Source organism: Odocoileus virginianus, chromosome 3 (assembly GCF_023699985.2).
Source record: "Odocoileus virginianus isolate 20LAN1187 ecotype Illinois chromosome 3, Ovbor_1.2, whole genome shotgun sequence".
Taxonomy (NCBI): Eukaryota; Metazoa; Chordata; class Mammalia; order Artiodactyla; family Cervidae; genus Odocoileus; species Odocoileus virginianus.
This window is the reverse complement of record NC_069676.1, coordinates 34,464,890-34,486,367: the sequence shown is the minus strand read 5'-3', so window position 1 is coordinate 34,486,367 and position 21,478 is coordinate 34,464,890. Positions and strand designations below refer to the sequence as shown.

Sequence of the window (21,478 nt, the reverse complement as noted above, 5' to 3'; positions counted from 1 at the left end):
TCCCTGCCCCCAGCAAAAAATAGAAAATAAAGGGCTATTTCTGGCTCTTAAATTATTATCCTTTTAGTGTTAGAATATTCCTCTGTATCAAAAATAAAGTTTTATGAACTTTTTCTTTAACCTGTATGTGAACGTAAGGTCCCAAGAAAAACAATTTGAAGAACACCTTATTATTAATTAGGTTTCAAAACAATCAAAAATGAGATAGGTTTCCTGGAATTATTTAAGCATCTGGTTTCCTAATAACCTCTACTAGGTAGCCATTAGTTTTTGTTTGTTTGTTTTAATTGGAGAATAATTGCTTTACATCATTGTGATGGTTTTTGCCATATTAGCCATTAATTTTTAAAAGTGGTTACACAGTTATCAGAAAAATTGAATTCTGAGGAGGTGCAACTTTAATGCATTTGAGCCGGAGTAAAAGGTTTTAAGTTTGGATGTAAAGAGTGGAACACAAAGGCAAAAGTTTGATATGGTTAAAATTTATTGTACCAAAGGCAACTCTAGAATATAATACATTTTGTTAATATGCATGCATAATCTGAAAGTTGGTAAATTGTGTATGTTAGTGTCATAATATCAGTAGTAGTTATTATGATAGTGAGCTTACTAATGGCAAAATAGGTAAGAAATTAGGAATTACTGAAGTAAAATGAAATCTGTTGGAAAAGCATTGTAAGTATCTCAAAAATGTAAAAGACAGATTGGAAACATGAATTTCAAACTGTACTGCAATGCATCTAACCATTTCTAGACCATGTAATCTTTTTAACTCCAAAGAGGGGTGGGTGCTCATGAACGGCCACTGTAGGAGATCCCCTGTAATAACTGATGAAGACTTTCTTATCACTGAGCGATTGCTTTTGATAAAAAAAGATTGTTTTTTCTTCCTTCAGATTGTTCCAAACCAATATATTTTGGGGTACTGAAATCTGCCAGGTATAAACTGTTCTGTCTTTGAATTCACCTGCACTACTTTTCACCAGAATTTCATGCTTTTTGTATTGCTTTTCTTCAATGAATAAAGGATCAAAACCTGAGTATTTACCCCTATGCTCTGTGCTCACATCAGATTATTCATTAAACAGTTATACCTTTGTGACCTTGAATTCTCCATAAATAAAAATTTAGAGTGCATAAATTGACTTCCATGTAGCTTTGGGGCAACACTGAAAGTTTCAGTTCTGATATAGATGAACTGCAAGGCAACCCTGTGAGGAATAGTTAGGAAGGGAAACTGGATGACAAAGAATGGAGATTTTTTACAACAAAGACTTGGGAAAGGTTAAGAGAAAATAAGTCGGACCAGGTGTGCCTGATCCTAGATAGGCATCAGGATAGCCTTCTGCAGCTTTCTTTTTGTTGATGTTAATTTTGTTTTTCTTAATACATCTGCCCTGGCCTCAAGATTCACAGCATCTTTGGGAGTGGCTCTGAGGACAGAAAAATTGTATTAAAATTTTTGGTTCTGTTAGAGTCAAAGTTGAGAACTGTTGTAGCATGGCTATGCAGGTCATCTTATTTTTTTTTTTACTTTGCCACCAATCTTTTAAGACAACACTAAAACAAAAGCTAAAAAGTAATATAGTACCCATTAATACAATTTTATGTTGTGGTAAATTTCAGTAATACTATCTTTACCAATTTTTATTGTTTGTAGTGAAGGAATATTAGACTAGTTAGTTCGTTATCTTCTTCCTTTAAAGTCAAAATTCTTACCATGTTATTCTGTTTATCTTAGTATATTCAGGACTTGTGTGTTTGGGGCTGTGTCAAATATGAGTGATTACAGGTCCTTACTTTTTATTGAAAAATTCTTTACTTTTTGTTTTATGACAACGAGTAGGTTCCCAAACATTATTCCAGAGATTACTATGCCCTAGCGTTCATCTGTCAGACATCTGGGTAGATCAGATGACCTGGCCATGGTAAACTGCTGAGTCTCATATTCTAGTGTTCATTTGTCTTAACGTCAGGTTTTAAATCTAAACATATTTGTCTGATGTAGGATTTTGAAGTTACCATGATATAGATAAAAAGTAACTTTTATTTGTAATGGTAATAAACTGTTAAAGTATTAGTAAATAAAGAATTGAGAATGTGAAGTTGACTAGAGAATTTTGAAATGAGGAAAGATGGTTGAGGTCAGTTTATGCCCTCTCCCCAACCCCACCGTGGCCCTCCTTCTCCACTGCATAAAATTTGAATTCTAAAAGATTAAAAGATATTCCAATGTGGCTGAGATGGTCTGTGGATTTACATCAAGTAAACTATATTATTTTGTGATTTTTAAAAAATAGTTTTTCTCTTTCTATACTTAATTAAAATCTTAAAGTGTTTAATACAGTGCAGATTTTAAGCTGCCTTTAGATGACTTGTGCTTCCTATTATATTTTTGTTTCTTTGCAGTTTCTGGGCTTGAGACCAGTTCCACATCTGATTTTATGAACCAGCAATGAGACAATGGCAGTAAAGTTTAAATCAACATATTGATTCAATTAATTGTGTTTCACATAAGTCACTTAACAGTCATATTTGTTATTCAGTGGTATGTTTGTCATAAAGTTAATATGTTTCAACAGTTTTTAAGGATTGTATTATTGCTATTTTTTCAAATTTGATTTTATGAATAGTGATACTATATATTACCCCAAACTTCCCTAAGCAATTGTAGTTGATCCTTTTTACTCATGCCTTCTTTTCGTGGGGGGAGCATAATTTTTACTTTCAGACATCTAGTTTTCATTATCTTGCAGCTTATTGATAATTATTCAGTTGTTGAAATAATTGAAAAAAAAAAAAGCATTTTATCTTTTAGTTTGTAAGGAATCCTTTGAACTTGAAGCAGAAACTGTCTTTTTGAAATTCACTACATGGATTAGGTTTTCTTAATTAAGCACTGAGTGTCATAATAGTAAATTTTTACCCTTCAGGTATAAAAATGACTGATTTCCCATTTGTAGACAATTTATATTGAATTGAAATGCTGTGAAGTTTTAAATTCTGTGCGAATCTCAGAAAATTAGCTCTTCTATTATACAAGTGAGCAGGTAAGGTTTTCGTGTATAATTTTATTCACCAGATGGAAGTAGTCTCGTTGAAAAGTTTAAAAAGGAGTCCTGTGTAGGGTAAGACGGAGGCCTGAGCACACCTGTTGATTTTCCGGTCCCTCCTGAGACGTCACTGAAATAGACGCGTAGAAGCACAGAAAGGATAGATTGATGAAGCAAAGAAAACCAGAGACTCGCTAGTACTTTTTAAGTTTTCAACAAATGACTGGGAGAAGGAAAGATGGGAGGGAGACGACTGATGGAACAAGCTGTGCGGAGGCTATGAGAAGGTGAGAGGAAACTGACCAGCCTGTCTGAGCCTGAAAGAGCCCCTGGACTGAGAATCTGCCAAGTATGAAGCCGGGCAGGAAGAAGAGACAGAGCTGAAACAGGAGGCTTAATCAGAGGTCTGTCCGTGAAACCAGAGCAGTCGGCTCCCTGCTGCACTTCTCATCCCCAGGCCAGAAACCAGAGCCTCATCTCAGAAGGAAGGCAGTGAACCATATGGGAAGGAGCAAGGTTTCTGTTGTGCGTCTTGGCACTCTGCAAGTAAGTCTGCATTATCCTGGCCTTTGAGGGACTGCAGCCTCACAGCTGGCTTCCTGCACGCTCACTGTGGCTCTAGAGTGAGGCTTGCCTGTGTCCAAACACGCTGATGTATCCAGCGCTCGAGTTAATGCTGCCAAGGAGGCAAGAAGACAGATGAAATCTGTTCCCATTATTATGTTTGTCTATTGTCCCTGAAGCCCTCATACTATTACAAGTGCTTACATTTCTATGTCCTCATCATCATTTTCATTGTTCATTGAATATTTGTCTGCAGTGTGACAGATTTTTCACAAATGGAAGCAGATTTTATTTTCAAAAGTATCTCACTTTTGGTAACTCAGAAAGCTACCAAAAACTGCTTTTTTCTCCCAAGATGTTTTAATTTTGCTAATATATTAGTGGGGTATGATTTAGGAACAGTTAGTCTTTATATTTAATAATCTTAGCTTAAATTTAATGATAGCATAGGCTAACATTGAAATTTAATAATGTGCACATATTATTCAGATTTATTTGGCCTCTTGGGTTATATCATTTTTTTGCCTATAAGAGATATAGAATGCTTTATTAAAGCAATGAGAAATGTTGATCTCCTTAAGTGGAAGAGAAGAACATATTTCTTGTCTTTAAAACATTTAGTAATGTGAATTGGGTTGTAGTGTTCAGAAAATTGCAGTTAGACTCAATCTTAATTTTTCTCATTTTCTTAAATTTTCATGGATATGCATACGGACTTATTTTTGTATTCATTTTCAACTAAATAAATTAGTCTAACTATGCATGACTGAAATTACCTTCCATAAAAATTTCCAAAAGCATTTGAGAAATAGCCCAAGGGTGGTTAAGTCTATCATATTTTACTTGATTTAAATGTTGTGCCTAGCTTCTGGATGGATATATGATCAGAAGAAAGAATCTCAAACTTAATGAAAGTTAATTGTACTATTGTAAAAGTCCAAAATGAGCTTGTATCACTGAATGAGACTGACCTTGGAGACTAGTGGAAACTTCAAGTGGTAGTTTCCAACTTCCATTCATTTTGGAGTTATTAAGTGTGTGAAAAATATATTATAGCTGTTCCTGAAGGTCAATAAACATGGACATGGTCATGCTGAAGTATATTTTGGATATTGATTTTAATCTGTAATAGACTTTTGTATTCTGTACTTTGGGTGCTAGAGTAATTACCATCCCCATGCATTCTCACGACAGTTGAGATCTGAAAAGTCTTAATTAACTGTCCTTAGTTTTATGTTTCAAGAAGTTGGAAGATAGGCATTTCCCCCCTCTGTCTTATTTTGACTTTAGAAACAAGATACAAACAAGTTCTTTAGATCTTGTAAAGACCCTTAATAGGTACTTGAAAATATGGCTTGTTACTGTCTACTGAGTAGAAAGATCTTTTTTCTCCTATTTAATATTTTAAATTCCTGTATTAACCCATTTCCAGATGCCTTGTGCTGTAGAAATATTTATTTATTTTCATCTGAAATTTACAAAAGGAAAATGCACAAGAGGGCATATTTTAACAAAACAAGGAAGACAAAACAGCTTTTGACACTTGGTCTGACCTTAATGAGTACATTGCAAGTTGAAGGCTTGTTTAGATCTTTAAAATTAACTTTCATGAGCATTCTTAGCAGTGGGCCCTCAGCCTGAAATCATGGTGCCAGTTTCGGTCTTCAGGTTCTTTTTTGTAAATACCAGTTCTTTTCAAAATTAGGTAAATTTCTTAGGAAGAAAAATAAGACATAAAATTTATTTACTGAACAAAATGAAAACTATTGTAGATTCAGGTCAATTCTAATTGGAACATTTTACAAGATAGTTTGAATATTCTCAAATATGGACTGTTTTAACATAATGTAACTCAAGCTTTTGTGGTCATGTGAACTTTGGGGGAAGTAATTTTCCAAGAATTAGTACTGAAACTTTCTGAGTTAGAAATTCATAAATCTGATTTCATTATATGGTCCCATTGCATATAGGACATTCAAAGCCATATATAATTATTTTTGTCTAATTAGTTTTAAAGAGGGCTTAGAACCTTTTGGAACAGTACAATGCTGACGTTTACTCACCAGTAAGGACTTATTGATGTATAAGTGTGGGTATATGTGAAGAAAAGCAAATTATATTAAATCTAAAGGCATAGAAATTAGATCCTTTTTTCTATTGTCAGGCATCTCTTTGTGTAAATGAATAAAAGGCATATTTTGAGAACATCCAAAAGCTTTTCTCTTACTCTGTGTTCTTATTCTTTTCTAAAAATGTCTGGAGTTTTAATATATATGCTTATATTCTTCCCTGACAGTCATTCTAAAATACTTTTGTACTTTAATTTCAGATTGTTATTTCTTTTTAACATTATGTATCAATAATGATTTAAATTTAGTTTTACAAAATTTAATTTAGTAAATTTAGTTTTACTGCTTATGGACATTACAGTTTCTTGTATTTTTACATGTTCCTCATTTTTTGTCTGGTTTTCTAGAATTGATTAATAATTCTTTTTTTAAATTAAAAAACTATTTATTTGGGCTGTGCTGAGTGAATAAATATTTGCAGTGCTCTGGCTCTCTCTGATTGTAGACAGTGGGGCTACGCTTCACTGTGGTATGCGGATTTCTCACTGTGGTGACTTCTGTGGAGCGCCGGCTCTAGGCTGCGTGGGCTTCAGCAGTTGCAGCTCATAGGCTCTGGAGCGTGGGCTCAGCAGTTGTGGTGTATAGCTTAGTTGCCCCACAGCATGTGGAATCTTCTCAGAGCAGGGATCGAGTCCGCACTGGCAGGTGGACCTCTCAGCCACTGGCCCACCCAGGGATTCCAATAATTCATTTAGATTGTACCTGAAGGTTTTGAGCTAGTCTGAGTCTTAGAAAGAGAGTGAAGTTGCTCAATCATGTCCAACTCTTTGCGACCCTATGAACTCTGTCACAGGAGAGTTCCTATGAGGACAGGCTCCTCTGTCCATGGGATTTTTCCAGGCAAGAATACTGGAACTGGTTGCCATTCCCTGCTCCAGGGGATCTTCCCAACCCAGGGATCGAACCCAGATCTCCTGGATTGCAGGCAGACTCTTCACTGGCTGAGCCAGGGGGGTCTGAGTCTTTGCATGACTGAAAATGTGTATTTAATCTCTCGCTTGATTTCTAATGGGCTTGACCGAATTCTACATATAAATAATTTCACCTGAGAATTGAAGACTCCTTTATTGACTTCTGACTTCTCTGGTGGCTCAGACGGTAAAGCGTCTGCCTACATTGTGTGACCCAGGTTCAATCCCCGGGTCAGGAAGATCCTCTGGAAAAGGAAATGGCAGCCCACTCCAGTACTCTTGCCTGGAAAATCCCATGGACGCAGGAGCCTGGTAGGCTACAGTCCACGGGGTTGCAAAGAGTTGGACACGACTGAGCAACTTCACTTTTCACTTTCACTTTTTATTAACTTCTGTTACCTGATTTTGTTAGAAATAATTCTGATAGCAATATGATTTTTATACTTTGGTAAATAGCCATTTTCTCCTTCCTTCTGCCTATTCCCCCCACTGAAGATTTTAACATTTATATCCATAGCATCCTGATAGTACACTTAGGATGTGATTAAGTGTAGTTATTAATTTTAATTATTACTGTTCTTCAGATGCCTCTGCCCCTGAATCTATCTTTAGGTAAGAAGGAACTTTTCTTCCTTTATTTCTCTTGAATACTTTTTCATCTAGTTCTTTCTTTTTTGTCATTCTGGTAGGTAATTTTACTGGAGTTTCTAAACCTACTGGAGCGTCTAACTCTACCTTCCAGTTCTCTTTCTTTATATGTTTTCTTCCTTTTACATTGGTTATGGAGGCTCTCTTGTCCTTCTTGTCTAATGCAGTATTTTTTCCTTTAGCTGAACCCTTTAAACTATCAGTCTGTTTTTTTTAGGCTTTGTTTTATCATTAGTTTATCAGGCACATTTTAAATTATGTATAACTCTTTTTCAAAATAGCCTGTTATTTTGTTGTTGTTGATGTACTGTCTTTTCATTTCACTGAGAATGCCAACTGTATTTAAAGTTTTCTTCTGTTTCTTCTACTCCGCCTGAATGATACTTTCTCATTTTAAATTCAATGGCTTTGTTGCCAATTTTTCTTCAAATGGTTAGTGATTCTTGGTTATTAGTATGTATGGTTGAAAGCATAGATGGAGTTGTTTTCATGCCTGGAGCGTATTTATACTCTTCAGCCAGATGAGACTCCATCCCTCTGGGGGATAATAAGGTTCTTATTACAGAAGCCTTCATCCAGTGACTGCAGGGCGAAAGGAGGAAGCACTGCTGAGCAGGGTGTTCCTGTTGCAGGATTTTGACCTCTGGGTTTGGGAGTGTTTTCCCATAAATTGCTTGCCTTTATTTGCTTTGTTTCTCTCATCCCACCATCTACTCTGGGACTCTGCATAGACAGAAATCACATTTGAGAAAAGACACACACGCTTTTGTTGGCCATAAGCTTTATGCTTCTCTGGGCCAAACAATCATTTTTGCTTGTTTTAGATTTAGTTTTGCTGATTTGATTTTTTTTTTTCTTTTAATCAAATCTCTGATTTTTATAGAATTTCCTCAGATTTTCTGGCTTACAGTGGTATTCTTTCTTATTTTACTGCACTATCAATGTTTCTTCCTTTAAAAAATATTTTTTGTGTGTGTGCAATTTGAAGGAAAGGGGAAGAGGTGAATGTGTCCTTATTTTTTGTTAAGAGTACAGATTTTAAAATGAAGACAGACTGAAAAAATAAAACTATTTAATGGAGACTAATCAACATTTTAAAAGAAGGAAAATGTACTGAATGTTTATAGTACTTAATGAGTTTATAAAAGCCATTTATTTATCATTAACCTTCTTCATGAGTTCATTTTTTACCCCCAGAAAACAAATCAAAGCTTACTGACTTTGGAGTAATTTCTTGGGCAATGTTTATTGTTAATCAGCCTATTTAAGAGGAACTTGCATTAAGTGGTATTTTTATTATGGTAACAAATGGATCATTTTGATATATTCAGTATTGACCCATTTTATTAAGTAGGCATGTTATTTTCAAAAGTCGTGTGGCTTGTCAGCATTTTTATTGATAAATTTTAACTTAGCAATATTAAAAGAAGTAAACCTTAGGAACTTTAATGGGGATTATAAAAGAACTTTACTGTTTTGTCCTAGAAAAGATTCAGTAGAAAACAAAAATCAGGTATTATGTGAATAGTCATACAAAGTAATAACCATCTGTACAAGTAAATTAACTACCTGTTAATATGGAAAGATTGATTTTTATAACCTCATTTTAACTAATTACATTTTTAGAAAATGAATGTAATTTTAAATTAGGGCTTGAATATTATATTTTTCATAATTGTTTTTGAAACAAAGTTTGCTAATAAGTGTTTAGAAGAGAATAAACATTATTTATGTAGTTGTGTTTTATTTATTGTATATGTACTATATGTTTTTTCATTAAATTCTTCAAAAATAGGAAGACGTGGAGTAGTGTTCTCTTTTAAAAGTTAGAAATTATTAACACATCATTAAGATTGCTTTTGTATATGAATTTCATGATTTCATTTTTGTCTTTTAGCAAAACCAGTTCCTACTTTAGAGACCTCAGTAACTTGTAGAAATTTGTTGCTTTTCTTTTAAAAGTGCACCTGCATCCAAAACTGATTAAAGACATACTTAAAAAGAAAACTGCCATAATGAATAACATTTCTCAGTACTACCTAATTTGTCAATATGACTGGTTTTGATTAAAAAGAAGTTGATTACAATGTTCAAAACTGTTTATTGAACAGAAAAGCTGGATACAATCAGAAATAAGAGGTTTGCCTATGGAGATACTGAATCTGAAAATCTTGATGTGACAATTGGCATTTCCTTTTAAGGTTTTTACTAATCTTTCTAGGGTAATACCAAGTATCAATGGTTCTTCTACAAGTTTTGGGAGGATATTCTTGTTGGGGTAGGGGGATGGTGATGCTTTTATTTAACATGTCATTTTAGTAAGATTAGAGTGATGTTCAGTGTATTCTTATCATATCTTAGTAAAACTCTTTTATCAAATTGATCAGTATAGCCTATAGCTGAGTATTTCCAAAAATACATTATCATGACTAGAAGTTTTTTCATTTAGTTGCATTTATTTGGCATCTTTCTGATTATTGACCAAAATACTTGACTCTGGCCTCTTCTTTTCTTTGTATCCTTTTCTCATTTTATTTTTGATTTTTAACTTTCACAAACATGGACATATTTTATATATATCCATATATCTGGCTTCTTCATTCCTATCAACCAGCATGGATTTTTTAGTGCCTGACTTTTATCTTCACTTATTAACTTAAATTGTTCTTGTTTACACTTATTAACTTAAATTGTTCCTGTTTATAGTTTACAGCAAACTCAGTGCTCCTGTTCTGCATCTTCCTGGTGTCTCATCAACCTCTGTTATTTCTGGCCAGTCATTCTTAGTGTTTTGACTTCAGAAATATTCTTTTTTCCTTAGTTTTATAATAACTTTAGGTAATATTTGTTGAGCGCTTAGTTTGTGTCATTCGCTATGCCAAGCATTTTTCATGTCATATAATCATTGCTACAGTCCTGAGATTAGTTACTTTTATTATTCCCAGCCACAGAAAAGGAAAGTGAGAAACTGAGAGGTTAATTACTTTGGGTGAAGCCATTCAACTAACAAGTGATGGAGCCAGGGTTGGAACACAGGCAGTCTGACTCAAGAACTGGTACTTTCAACTTCTAGATGTTATATTGCTTTCATCATCAGCATTTCCTCTCATCTTTTCCTATTTGAGTCCAGGTGTTGATGATTTCATTTTTCCCACTCTTACCTATTATGTTAAGTATTTCTGTATTCCTCAAAACTGTCCAAATATCAGTTAATGAAGTTTTCAACCCACTTGGAGTTACGGAAAAAATTTCTTTTTGTTGTCCTTTGAAATGAAATTTTAAGAGAGCAATCATTAAAGGCTTCTAAGTTAGACCTAAAAGGATGCAGAAGTGACCTGTATAGGTTTTTTTAAAAAAAAATCATATCCATAATTCTTCAGTTTCCTATTTGCCGATACTATAACAAGACATTTTTATGCTTAGATTTCATCATTAGCAGTTAAGATTTGATCTTCTTAGAGTTGTGGAGACTGAATTTAGGGCCAGATTTCTCAGTGTTAATTATTTGAGAGTGTATAACTCAACTCATTATAAAATGTATGATTGTCTAAATGTTGGTTGTCAAATTCTTGGCTTTGCATTCCCATGTCTTTTACTGAGCTGAAGATAAAATGCCTATGAGTTCTGTTCTTTACATTTTGCACCATCTGAATGAAAATAATTTTTTATGACTTCAGTGCTTATTTGCAAAATAATTTGAGGTACAGGTTAGGCCCATTTGTACTTTATTTGGCGATATTTCTATGTTAAATATTATACAACATTGCATTTAAAATGTACCATGTATTATCAGGAACCATTGTTTCCTTTTTTAAAAATGAGTATAAAATTAATAAACAGTGCTTTGAAAGTTATTTCTTTAGTCACTGTAATAGGAACAGTTAATGTAGCAAGGAAAAAAACTTGAAATAAGGTTTCATAGTTGGCTGTCATGACTAAAAATTTCTGTGTTTTTATAGAAGTTTAGTAATATATAGGCAGGCTTTTATTTATATAAACACACATTTTAGAAAGTGAGTAGTTCTTATTTTGCTCTTTGAGGACTTTTAAAAGCATGTTCTAAACACCGGATATATTTGACTTACTTTAAAACAGTCCTTGAGACAATTAAGAGTAGAGAGAGCTGGACTTTGTCCAGAGTGTGAGCCTATACCCTGGTGTTTAAAATACCACCTTCAGACCCTTTAACTAATGATAGCGTGGTCCCTAAATCTAATTAACGGTTTCAGGTCCCAACCACTTGCTGCCACTTAGGATCCTTCTGGTTCTGCTTTCTCAGGTATACATTTTCCTTGGATGAATCCTGGTGATTAAAATGCAGGACATGGTGCTGGGGGAAAAGAAGGGTTTTATTTTGCAGATTTATTCAACAGTAATTGAGGTCAAATTTTAAATGTATGTTTGAAGCCATAAAATTGTTTAATATTCTAGTTCATTCCCTTTAGTAGTTTAAAAAATTATTGCTTAGTGAAAGTTCACTAGTCAGAATATTCCTTCATTAAAATCTAGCTTTGTCATGTTACTATTCATTCCACAGCACCACACATCACTGTTACCCCCACCATAGCACTTAGCATGCAAAGATTTGATTTTCTACTCTTCTCAGTCTCCTGTCTTATCAGGAGAGAAAAAGGCATTAGCTGCAGTGCCAGGTAAAAGGCAAATCAAAGTTTAATTTGAAAATAGCAGCCTGCAATCTTGAGACCCACCTGTTGGCAAACAGGAGACAGCATTATGATCTCCTTTATGACTTCTGGATCTGGGCCTTGCACCATATTGCTAATTTCGCACTTGCTCTTCTTAGCATGTTTTTTTGCCTAGTTAGCTTGGTGGAGAGAGAACATTTCTGTTAGATTTTGCAAAATGTCTTCAGCAACTTGAAAGATGTGTCATCTAAATGCAAAACATGGTCAGTCCTGTTACTCTAAGGCTTGGTTGAATGATTTGTTTGCCATCGTAAAGAATATTTACTTCTTTAAAGCAAGTCTGTGCTATGTAAGTGACAGATAGTGCTTACCATACGTGAGTTCATGTCTTGAAAACCTAAGATACTATGTTCAGAGTATTTGGCATTTCATTTTGTTTTCGTATATTCATGAAAACACATAGTGAAAATATTTCTGACACTAACATTATGTTTTAATCTCTGGATTAGGTCACCAGTGAACATGGATCGAAATAGACTCATTCTATTCAAGACATTTTATCTACTTCACAAAACAGTAACACAGTTTTGCATTATTTGGTAGTCTTTATACAGAAGACATTACATCTAAGAATAACTGGAAGATGCGGTTTTCGTGTGAAGCAGTGTCATGTGTAGCTCAGCTGGTAAAGAATCTGCCTGCTATGCAGGAGACCCCAGTTCAATTCCTGGGTCAGGAAGATTCCCTGGAGAAGGGACAGGTCTTGGGCTTCCCTGGTGGCTTAGATGGTAAAGAATCTGCCTGCAATGTGGAAAACCTGGGTTTGATCCCTGGGTTGGGAAGATCCCTGGAGAAGGGAATGGCTACTCACTCCAGTATTCTTGCTGGAAAATTCCATGGACAGAGGAGTCTGGCAGGCTGCAGTCCATGGAGTCTCAGAGAGTTGGGCACGACTGAATGATTTTCACTTTCAGTGTTATGTGGGAAAGGAGACCTATCATCCACATACTCCTGCCTAAAACGTGATTCTCTACCTACTGGCTTTTTATCACTCTTGGAAAGTCAGGATTTTTCATGCAGTTCTAACAGTACTGTTGAAGTCGACCTTCGTTATAGTCCAGTTGTCTTTAGTGTCAGTGGGGATTGATTGCAGGATTCCCTGCGGCTCCCACATCCGAGGATGCTCCGGTCTCACAGTGCGCCTTCAGTACCTGCTGACTCCACATCTGCAGCTGGCTGACCCTCGGGTGCAGAACCTGTGGATAGAAACCTTCCAATGGAGAGGCTGACTATATACTGATTGAAAAAACTCCATGTCTAAGTGAATCTGCTTAGTTTGCATCCTAGTCCTTGAAGGATCAACTAATGTATATATAAATGTATCTGGAAAGGGCCTGACAGCCCATAGGTATGAAAATAGCTGTCAGAATTGTAACCCGCATTTAGGTGAGATCTAGAGGTTGTTACATCCTTACTGGAAATGCAATTTATTTTGGCAATGTTTACATAACTCTGAGTATTTAATTATTGATCTACTATTAATACTTGCTCATTTAAAATGTTACATTTAAGAGAGATTTTGGTTTTCCTTGATCAGTATATTCCACATGGCTTTATTTGCCACTTGACTTGAAAAGACAAAAATGATTTCATCAATTTAATAAGCATTTTATTAAACATTTGTTATGTTCAAGGTCCTGGGCTAGGTCCGTGTAGAGCATAAAAAATGATGGGGTGATGGTGATGACAAGGATGATTGATTCCTTACTGAATACCAGGCCAGGCATCTGACCTAAGTGCTTCTATGCAGAATACGTATTTCATCCTCATATCCCTGTCCAGCACAATCTGGAATCAAGATTGCCGGGAGAAATATCAGTAACCTCAGATATGCAGATGACACCACCCTTATGGCAGAAAGTGAAGAAGAGTTAAAGAGCCTCTTGATGAAAGTGAAAGAGGAGAGTGAAAAAGTTGGCTTAAAGCTCCACATTCAGAAAACTAAGATCATGGCATCTGGTCCTATCACTTCATGGCAAACAGATGGGGAAACAATGGAAACAGTGTCAGAGTTTATTTTTTGGGGGGCTCCAAAATCACTGCAGATGGTGACTGAGGCCATGAAATTAAAAGATGCTTGCTCCTTGGAAGAAAAGTTATGACCAACCTGTACAGCATGTTAAAAAGCAGAGGCATTGCTTTGCCAACAAAGGTCTGTCTAGTCAAAGCTATGATTTTTCCTGTAGTCATGTATGGATGTGAGAGTTGGACTCTAAAGAAAGCTGAGCACCAAAGAATTGATGCTTTTGAACAGTGGTATTGGAGAAGACTCTTGAGAGTCCCTTGGACTGCAGGGAGATCCAACTAGTCAATCCTAAAGGAAATCAGTACTGAATATTCATTGGAAGGACTGATGCTGAAGCTGAAACTCTAATACTTTGGTCACCTGATACCAAGAGCTGACTCATTTGAAAAGACCCTGATGCTGGGAAAGATTGAAGGTAGGAGGAGAAGGGGATGACAGAGGATGAGATGGTTGGATGGCATCACCAACCCAATGGACATGAGCTTGGGTAAACTCTGGGAGTTGGTGATGGACAGGGAGGCCTGGAGTGCTGCAGTTCATGGGGTTGCAAAGAGTTGGACACGACTGAACTGAACTGAACTGAATCCCTGTCAAGTAGGTGCTATTATTACCCCCGTGTTACAAATGAGGATACTGAGGCAGAGAGCATTTGATAATTTGTTCAAGATAGTGACTTCTGAGGATGGCTTTGAAACACAAGCAGTTTGATACCAGTGGTCACACCCTTGAGATCCTATCCTAGAGCAACTTTCACCCTGTTAGACAAGTGATGGTACATTCACAGGGAAAATACAGTACACAGTAGAATGTATTAGGTGCCACACTACTAGCTGAAGTGTGGGAAGAACTCAGAAGGAGACTTGTTTGGGAGATTGGGGAAGGCCTCATGTAAGAGGTGCTTCAGCTGAGCCTTGAAGAATGGCAGGATTTTGCCATGTTTAAGTTAGAGAAGTACATTCTTATTGAAGGGGGAAGTGGGGATAAAGGCATTGGTTTGAGAAAATACACAGGTGTTCAAAGGTAGTAATTGGAACATTTGTATGGCATCCTTGCAGAGGGAGCAGGAAAAAGATAATTCAACTTGCTTTATACAAAAATTAAAGTGGCAACCTGGGAAATTTGAACTTTTGCAAATAGTGAAGAATCTTTGGAGGGTCTGCAGTCTAGAAAAAGAAGTTCATGATCAGAATTGGATGGATTGAAGGAGGAAGAGAAGAATGGCCATGAGACATTGAAACATGGGCAGAGAGCATATTTAGTAATTGCATCAAATATTTAAAATAAATTTTTACTCTGTAACTAAATGAAAACTTAAGATGGCCAACGTTAATTTGAATATATGGAAAAGAAAAAATCTTTGTGCTTACACAGACCCTTAAATAAATGCGTAGATTTTCATTTAAACTTGAAAACTCAATTTTCTGATATTAAATATAGATTCAAAATAACAGTCAGAAGTCAAAGTGTTAGTTGTTCAGTTGTGTCCTACTTTTGCAACCCCATGAACTATAGCCCACCAGGCTCCTCTGTCCTTGGGATTATCCAGGCAAGAATAGTGGGGTGGTAGCTATTTCCTTCTCCAGGGGATCCTCCTAAGCCAGGGATTGAACCCAGGGTCTTCCGCATTGCAGGCGGATTCTTTACCGCCTGAACCACCTTCAAATTATAGACTTATTTAAAAATGGAATTGTTACATTTTCTTTTTTAACTGTAGGATACTATTTGAATGGAAAGGGATTATCCAAAATGGAATCTTGACAAGGTTTAACATTTCTTTTTTTATAATGATGTTACAAAATATTTTATAGATTTTAGTGTTTTACATCTATCTTAGAAGATGCTCTCTTAACCTGAAGAAATAGGTCTGAGTTGATGCAACAGAAATAAATCTGCCTTCTAAAGAACTCCTCCTATTATGCTCTTTAAATCTCTTTCTATAAACTGACAGTATTTAAAGTACATCATTAAAGTGAGTTTTACTCACAACAAAATTTCATTTTTAGTCATGTGAATGGTCACATGTGAACATCCTGTACTTCAAAGCAGTGTAATAGTGTTCTCTGAACATAGTATTTCTGGAAGAAAGATTTCCTACATGCTTGCCAATTGGAAGGCTGATACAGTTGGAGAAATTTGGGCCACTCACCAAACTTGTGATTTCCTAACCCATTTTGTGAACCAAGTTATACTGAGGTCATTATGCAGACTGTGATTTCTCCTTAATTATTTTCACATTTTACTTCATAGGTTATGTTGACCTTTGGATTTCAGGCAGTAAATCAAATAAAACATCTTACTTAGATTAAGTTATGAAATAACTTAAAATGAAATATTCTGAACCATAATTTTGTCCAGTATCTTTTTTCAGACATTTTCATGATACTTTTGATGATTTTTATGTAATAAAATGATGTCTTTTTAATTTTAGATTTATCACTTATCTTTTTATAAAATCACATCTAAATACAGTATGTTGATTCTTTTCAGCTATTTTAGCCTCTTCCTAATAAGCACCTCCTTCTCAACTTTCCATGAATGTGCTATGTATGAGAAATGCTTTTTAACAATTATTTTGGTTCCTTAGATTGTAAGCCATCTTCACTTGTATACATATAGGTTATTAAAGAAGATAATGATCTTCCACCCCTAATGATCTTGCCAGTCTTAGTTCTTTACCTAGAGAAATAAGGAACAGGAATGGGAGAAATAGTGAATACTCTTCTTTATTCCATTTCTGTATATTCAAGTCCCATCTCCAAATACTAGGTCTAATTTTACCTCTATTACAAATTTGAAGTGAAGGTAAAAGATATTAATTTCCATTTTCCCCCTTTATTTTCAACTTTCTAATCTAAGGTTAATAACTAGAGGGCATTTAAAAAATCATTCTTCTAATCTTGATGTAGTTAAGAATTATATTTTTACATTTTTAAGTCTTTTGTTTGTTTCTCATTTCCTTCTTTGTATTTTTGTTTCTGCCAGTTTTTATCCTTCTTCTAAAGGTAAAGAGATGAGATGCTTGGTGGCAGACTTAATTGTATTCTTTATTTACTCTTTTTATGGGCAAAGTGGGAACCTAAATTATATCTGGGTGTTGGGTTACTTGAATATCAGCTCTGTTAGTCCCTGTAAATTTTTAATATTTTAAATATTTCATAGTTAGAAAGGAAAAGGTATACTGGGAGAAGTTTATGGAGAGCTTTGACTTCTAGTCAAAAAAGGTAGAACTTTAAGTGTTCGTAATGAGGGAGATGCTGACCATTTTTATTAGAAGAGCAACTTGATAAAAGTGGCACTTTAAAAAACTGAGTATGGCATCTGTATTTAACATGATCTAGAGAATGAAGAGATTGAAGAAAAAAAATTTATGCAAATTCAACATTCTACACTTGATCTTAAGCAAAAGGCCAAGAAGCAATGCAAATACAGCATTCTAATTTTTGAGAAATTGGTGCTTAGACCAAGTAGTGGCTTGTGGAATGGGAAGGAATGGGGAAGGGCTGCTGCTTTCTTTAATATAATAATTTTGGTAAGCATTCCCAAATGCAAGTGTAGGTGTATTACTAATCCTGCCTAATGTACTTCATATACTTCAGAACCTATCTCAAATCTAGTTCCTGCTGCATAAATGTAAGTGCTCTCCATTTCAAACGAAGACCAAACTGAGAGCACAATCAGTAATGTGGTTCTTAATCCTAAGCCACCCAATGTGGAAGATAATCTTTTATGAAGGACATCAGTTAGCTCTGTTACCATTAATATGTTTTCCAATTAGTCGGCCCATCTTGAAAGAGCCTTTGTCTGTTTGGAAGAGTTCTGATTTGCAGCATTGTCCTTGGCTACTTCTACAAGTTTCTGCAAACTTTTATTTAAGCCAGTGTCTTCATAAATGCCTAAAAGAGAAACTCTTAAACCATTGTTTCACCCCACTTTAAATAACATTGCTCCACAAAAATGATCTGTATTTTTACAAAATCATTAACTTCTTCCAACTACATGGTACAACTCGGTCTTTGTTCACAGTTCTTGGGTAAATCCCACCAGCCTTATTGATTTTATATTTGTTAGAGCTGACTTGAAAGTCACTTGTAAATCACTTGTATTCACTTTCAGTTTAGTTCAGTTTAGTTGCTCAGTCATGTTCGACCCTTTGCGACCCTATGAACTGCAGCATGCCAGGCCTCCCTGTCCATCACCAGCTCCCAGAGCTTGCTCAGACTCACATCCATGGAGTTGGTGATGCCATACAGCCATCTCATCCTCTGTCATCCTCTTCTCCTCCTGCCCTCAATCTTTCCCAGCATCAGGGTCTTTTCCAATGAGTCAGCTCTTCTCATCAAGTGGCCAAAGTATTGGAGCTTCAGCTTCAGCATCAGTCCTTCCAATGAATATTCAGGACTGATTTCCTTTAGGATGGATCTCCTTGCAGTCCAAGGGACTCTCAAGAGTCTTCTCTAACACCACTGTTCAAAAGCATCAATTCTTCAGCTCTCAGTTTTCTTTATAGTCCAACTCTCACATCCATACGTGACTACTGGAAAAACCATAGCTTTGACTAGATGGACCTTTGTTGGCAAAGTGATGTCGTCTACTTTTTATTATGCTGTCTAGGTTGGTCATAGCTTTTCTTCCAAGGAGCAAGCATTTTTTAATTTCATGGCTGCAGTCACCATTTGCAGCCCCCCAAAATAAAGTCTTTCTCTGTTTTCATTGTTTCCCCATCTATTTGCCATGAAGTGATGGGACTGGATGCCATGATCTTAGTTTTTTGAATGTTGAGTTTTAAGCCAGCTTTTTCACTCTCCTCTTTCACTTTCATCAAGAGGCTCTCTATTTCTTCTTTGCTTTCTGCCATAAGGGTGGTGTTATCTGCATATCTGAGGTTATTGATATTTCTTCCTGCAGTCTTGATTCCAGCTTGTGCTTCATCCAGCCAGGCATTTCTCATGATGTACTCTGCATATAAGTTAAATAAGCAGGCTGACAATATACAGCCTTGATGTTCTCCTTTCCCAATTTGGAACCAGTTTGTTGTTTCATGTCTGGTTCTAACTGTTGCTTCTTGACTGGCATACAGATTTCTTAGGAGGCACATAAGGTGGCCTGGTATTCCCATCGCTTGAAGAATTTTCCACAGTTTGTTGTGATCCACACAGTCAAAGGCTTTTGTGTGGTCAATAAAGCAGATGTTTTCCTGGAACTCTTGCTTTTTTGATGGTCTAAGCAGATGCAAGCAATTTGATCTCTGGTTCCTTTACCTTTTCTAAATCCAGCTTGAACACCTGGAAGTACACAGTTCATGTACTGTTGAAGCCTGACTTGGAGAATTTTGAGCATTACTTTGGTAGTGTGTAAGATGAGTGCAATTGTGCAGTAGTTTGAACATTCTTTGGCATTGCCTTTCTTTGAGATTGGAATGAAAACTGACCTTTTCCAGTCCTGTGGCCACTGCTGAGTTTTCCAAATTTGTTGGCATATTGAGTGCAGCACTTTCACAGCATCATCTTTCAGGATTTGCAATAGCTCAACTGGGATTTTATCACCTCCACTAGCTTTGTTCGTAGTGATGCTTCTTAAGCCCCAGTATCTTAAGGCCCTTATCACTTTGGAGCTACACAGAATTTAACCTGTTCTTAAATTAAGTTGTATTCCAGTCACCTATGGAATAATCTATGTCTTAATTCCCTGTTCCATTAATCTGTGATTTTTGAAGTGGCTCTATGTGACCTGTCATTAAAAAAAGTGATATTTGATGGATATTCTTAGCATTCTGTCATTTTTTTTCTCATCCAGGTTACGAAATGTCTTTGAAACCCCTGTTTATTTTCTAGAACTGTAAAATGCTAGAAATTTTATAAGGTGGTTTTAGGTTCACAGTTATTATTGAGAACTTTTTAATAGGTTATTTAAAGGTTTGTTTTATTGACTTGGCCTAGGTCACAAAGCTCATTAACATTAATGACTAGGCTTCAGAGGCATATAGCTTCTCTAATCATCAACAGATACAAAATGTTAAACCAGACTGTATAGCTTTATTATGCTATGAGTCATTTCAGGCTAACATCACATGTAACAGGCAAGAGCTGAACAGTCCAGTTTTAATGTTTCTGAGTCAAACCTTTGGCTTTTTATTTCTCTTTGTAGATAAACTATAGAGTTTTAAAATTGACATGCAAGAACGTTTTTATAGACCTTATATGAATATATAATTCATTAAAATGCTTGGAAATAATCATTCAAAACATTTTTTATTAATCAAATTTAGAAAAAGGATAAACCTGGAGGCACAATTTACTATTTTAAAACTACCAATTTTAAAATCACATTTTTCTTCTCTTATAGAAGTCTGCATCATATGAGATCTTACTGTTGTTTGAAAATTTATATAAATAGGAGATGCTAAGTGATATTTCCTGTTTATTCCAAAGAGATGATCTAACAGCCTCTGTAGCTGTTTCTAGCTTTTCCTATAAAAGAGCAGTGCATCAAATGGCAGTGAAGAGGGCCTGAAATTTCATCCTTGAAATGAATAATTATGCTTTATTCAAAACAGCTGATTTTACTTTCTTCTACTAACATATAAACAACAGGTCCTTTTAAACTAGTAGTAGTGGACATAATTTGGAATGTGCACGCTTATTAGGTCACTTTTGTTAAGTAGAGCTAATAATTTGAGGCATTTGTATACAGTAGGGATTGGCAAACATCTTTTCTGCAAAGGGTCAAATAGTAAATATTTTTTAAACACAAAAGCAACCATAGACCATATATAAACAAATGAGTGTGGCTGTGTTCCAATAAATCTTTATTTATAAACACTGACAGCAAGCCACATTTAGCCTGTGGATTCCAGTTTACCAACTCCTGGCTTACGTTCATTTGAATTCTTCATTTTCTATCCACCTCTTTAACCCACTGGTGTTGGCTTCTTCTTACCAAAACACCAAAAATACTTTGGCCAATGTCAGTAGCATCTTCCTTATCACTGAGTCTAAAATAAAAACTTCCTAGTCCTTTTCTCAGTTGGGTTTGGGGAGCCTTTGACACTTGAATTGCTCCTTCTTAAAACTCTTTTGTCTTTCTTTAGGGTCCATGATAGCACTTTTTGAGTTTTTATCCTACCTCTCAAGACATTTGTCAGGTTTTGTTTTTGCAAAGCTCTACTCTTTTTTTAAAATAGCCAATTCCTTACATATTAGTGTGCATTAGGGATCTGTTTATATTTTATATTGTTTCCACAATAAGCAATTTATAGGCACAGAGAGTAGATTGCTGTTGGGACAAGGGGTTAGGAGGGAGGGTTGGTAGATGATAGCTAAAGGGCCCATGGCTTCCTTTTGGGGCGATGAAAAAGCTCTAAAATTAATTGTGGTGATAATTGCATCGTTCTATGAATATACTAAAAACCAATGAATTATACACTTTAAATTGAATGGTGTAT

The 21,478-nt window shown here is 35.6% G+C and overlaps 1 protein-coding gene across 2 annotated transcripts in view; it reads left to right on the top strand.

Annotated features, from left to right (window-relative positions):
* The window catches only part of COMMD10 (COMM domain containing 10), a 188,428-nt gene that overhangs the window by 153,126 nt on the left and 13,824 nt on the right, over positions 1-21,478 (top strand). The window contains exon 6 of one of the 2 annotated variants that reach the window (XM_020910308.2): positions 2,410-5,831. The exons of the other annotated variant lie outside the window; for it this stretch is intronic. Coding sequence (XP_020765967.1) covers positions 2,410-2,448 — 39 coding nt within the window. The 3' untranslated portion in view covers positions 2,449-5,831. Of the gene's footprint in view, positions 1-2,409; positions 5,832-21,478 lie in introns of those variants that run through there. 2 annotated transcript variants of the gene reach the window in all.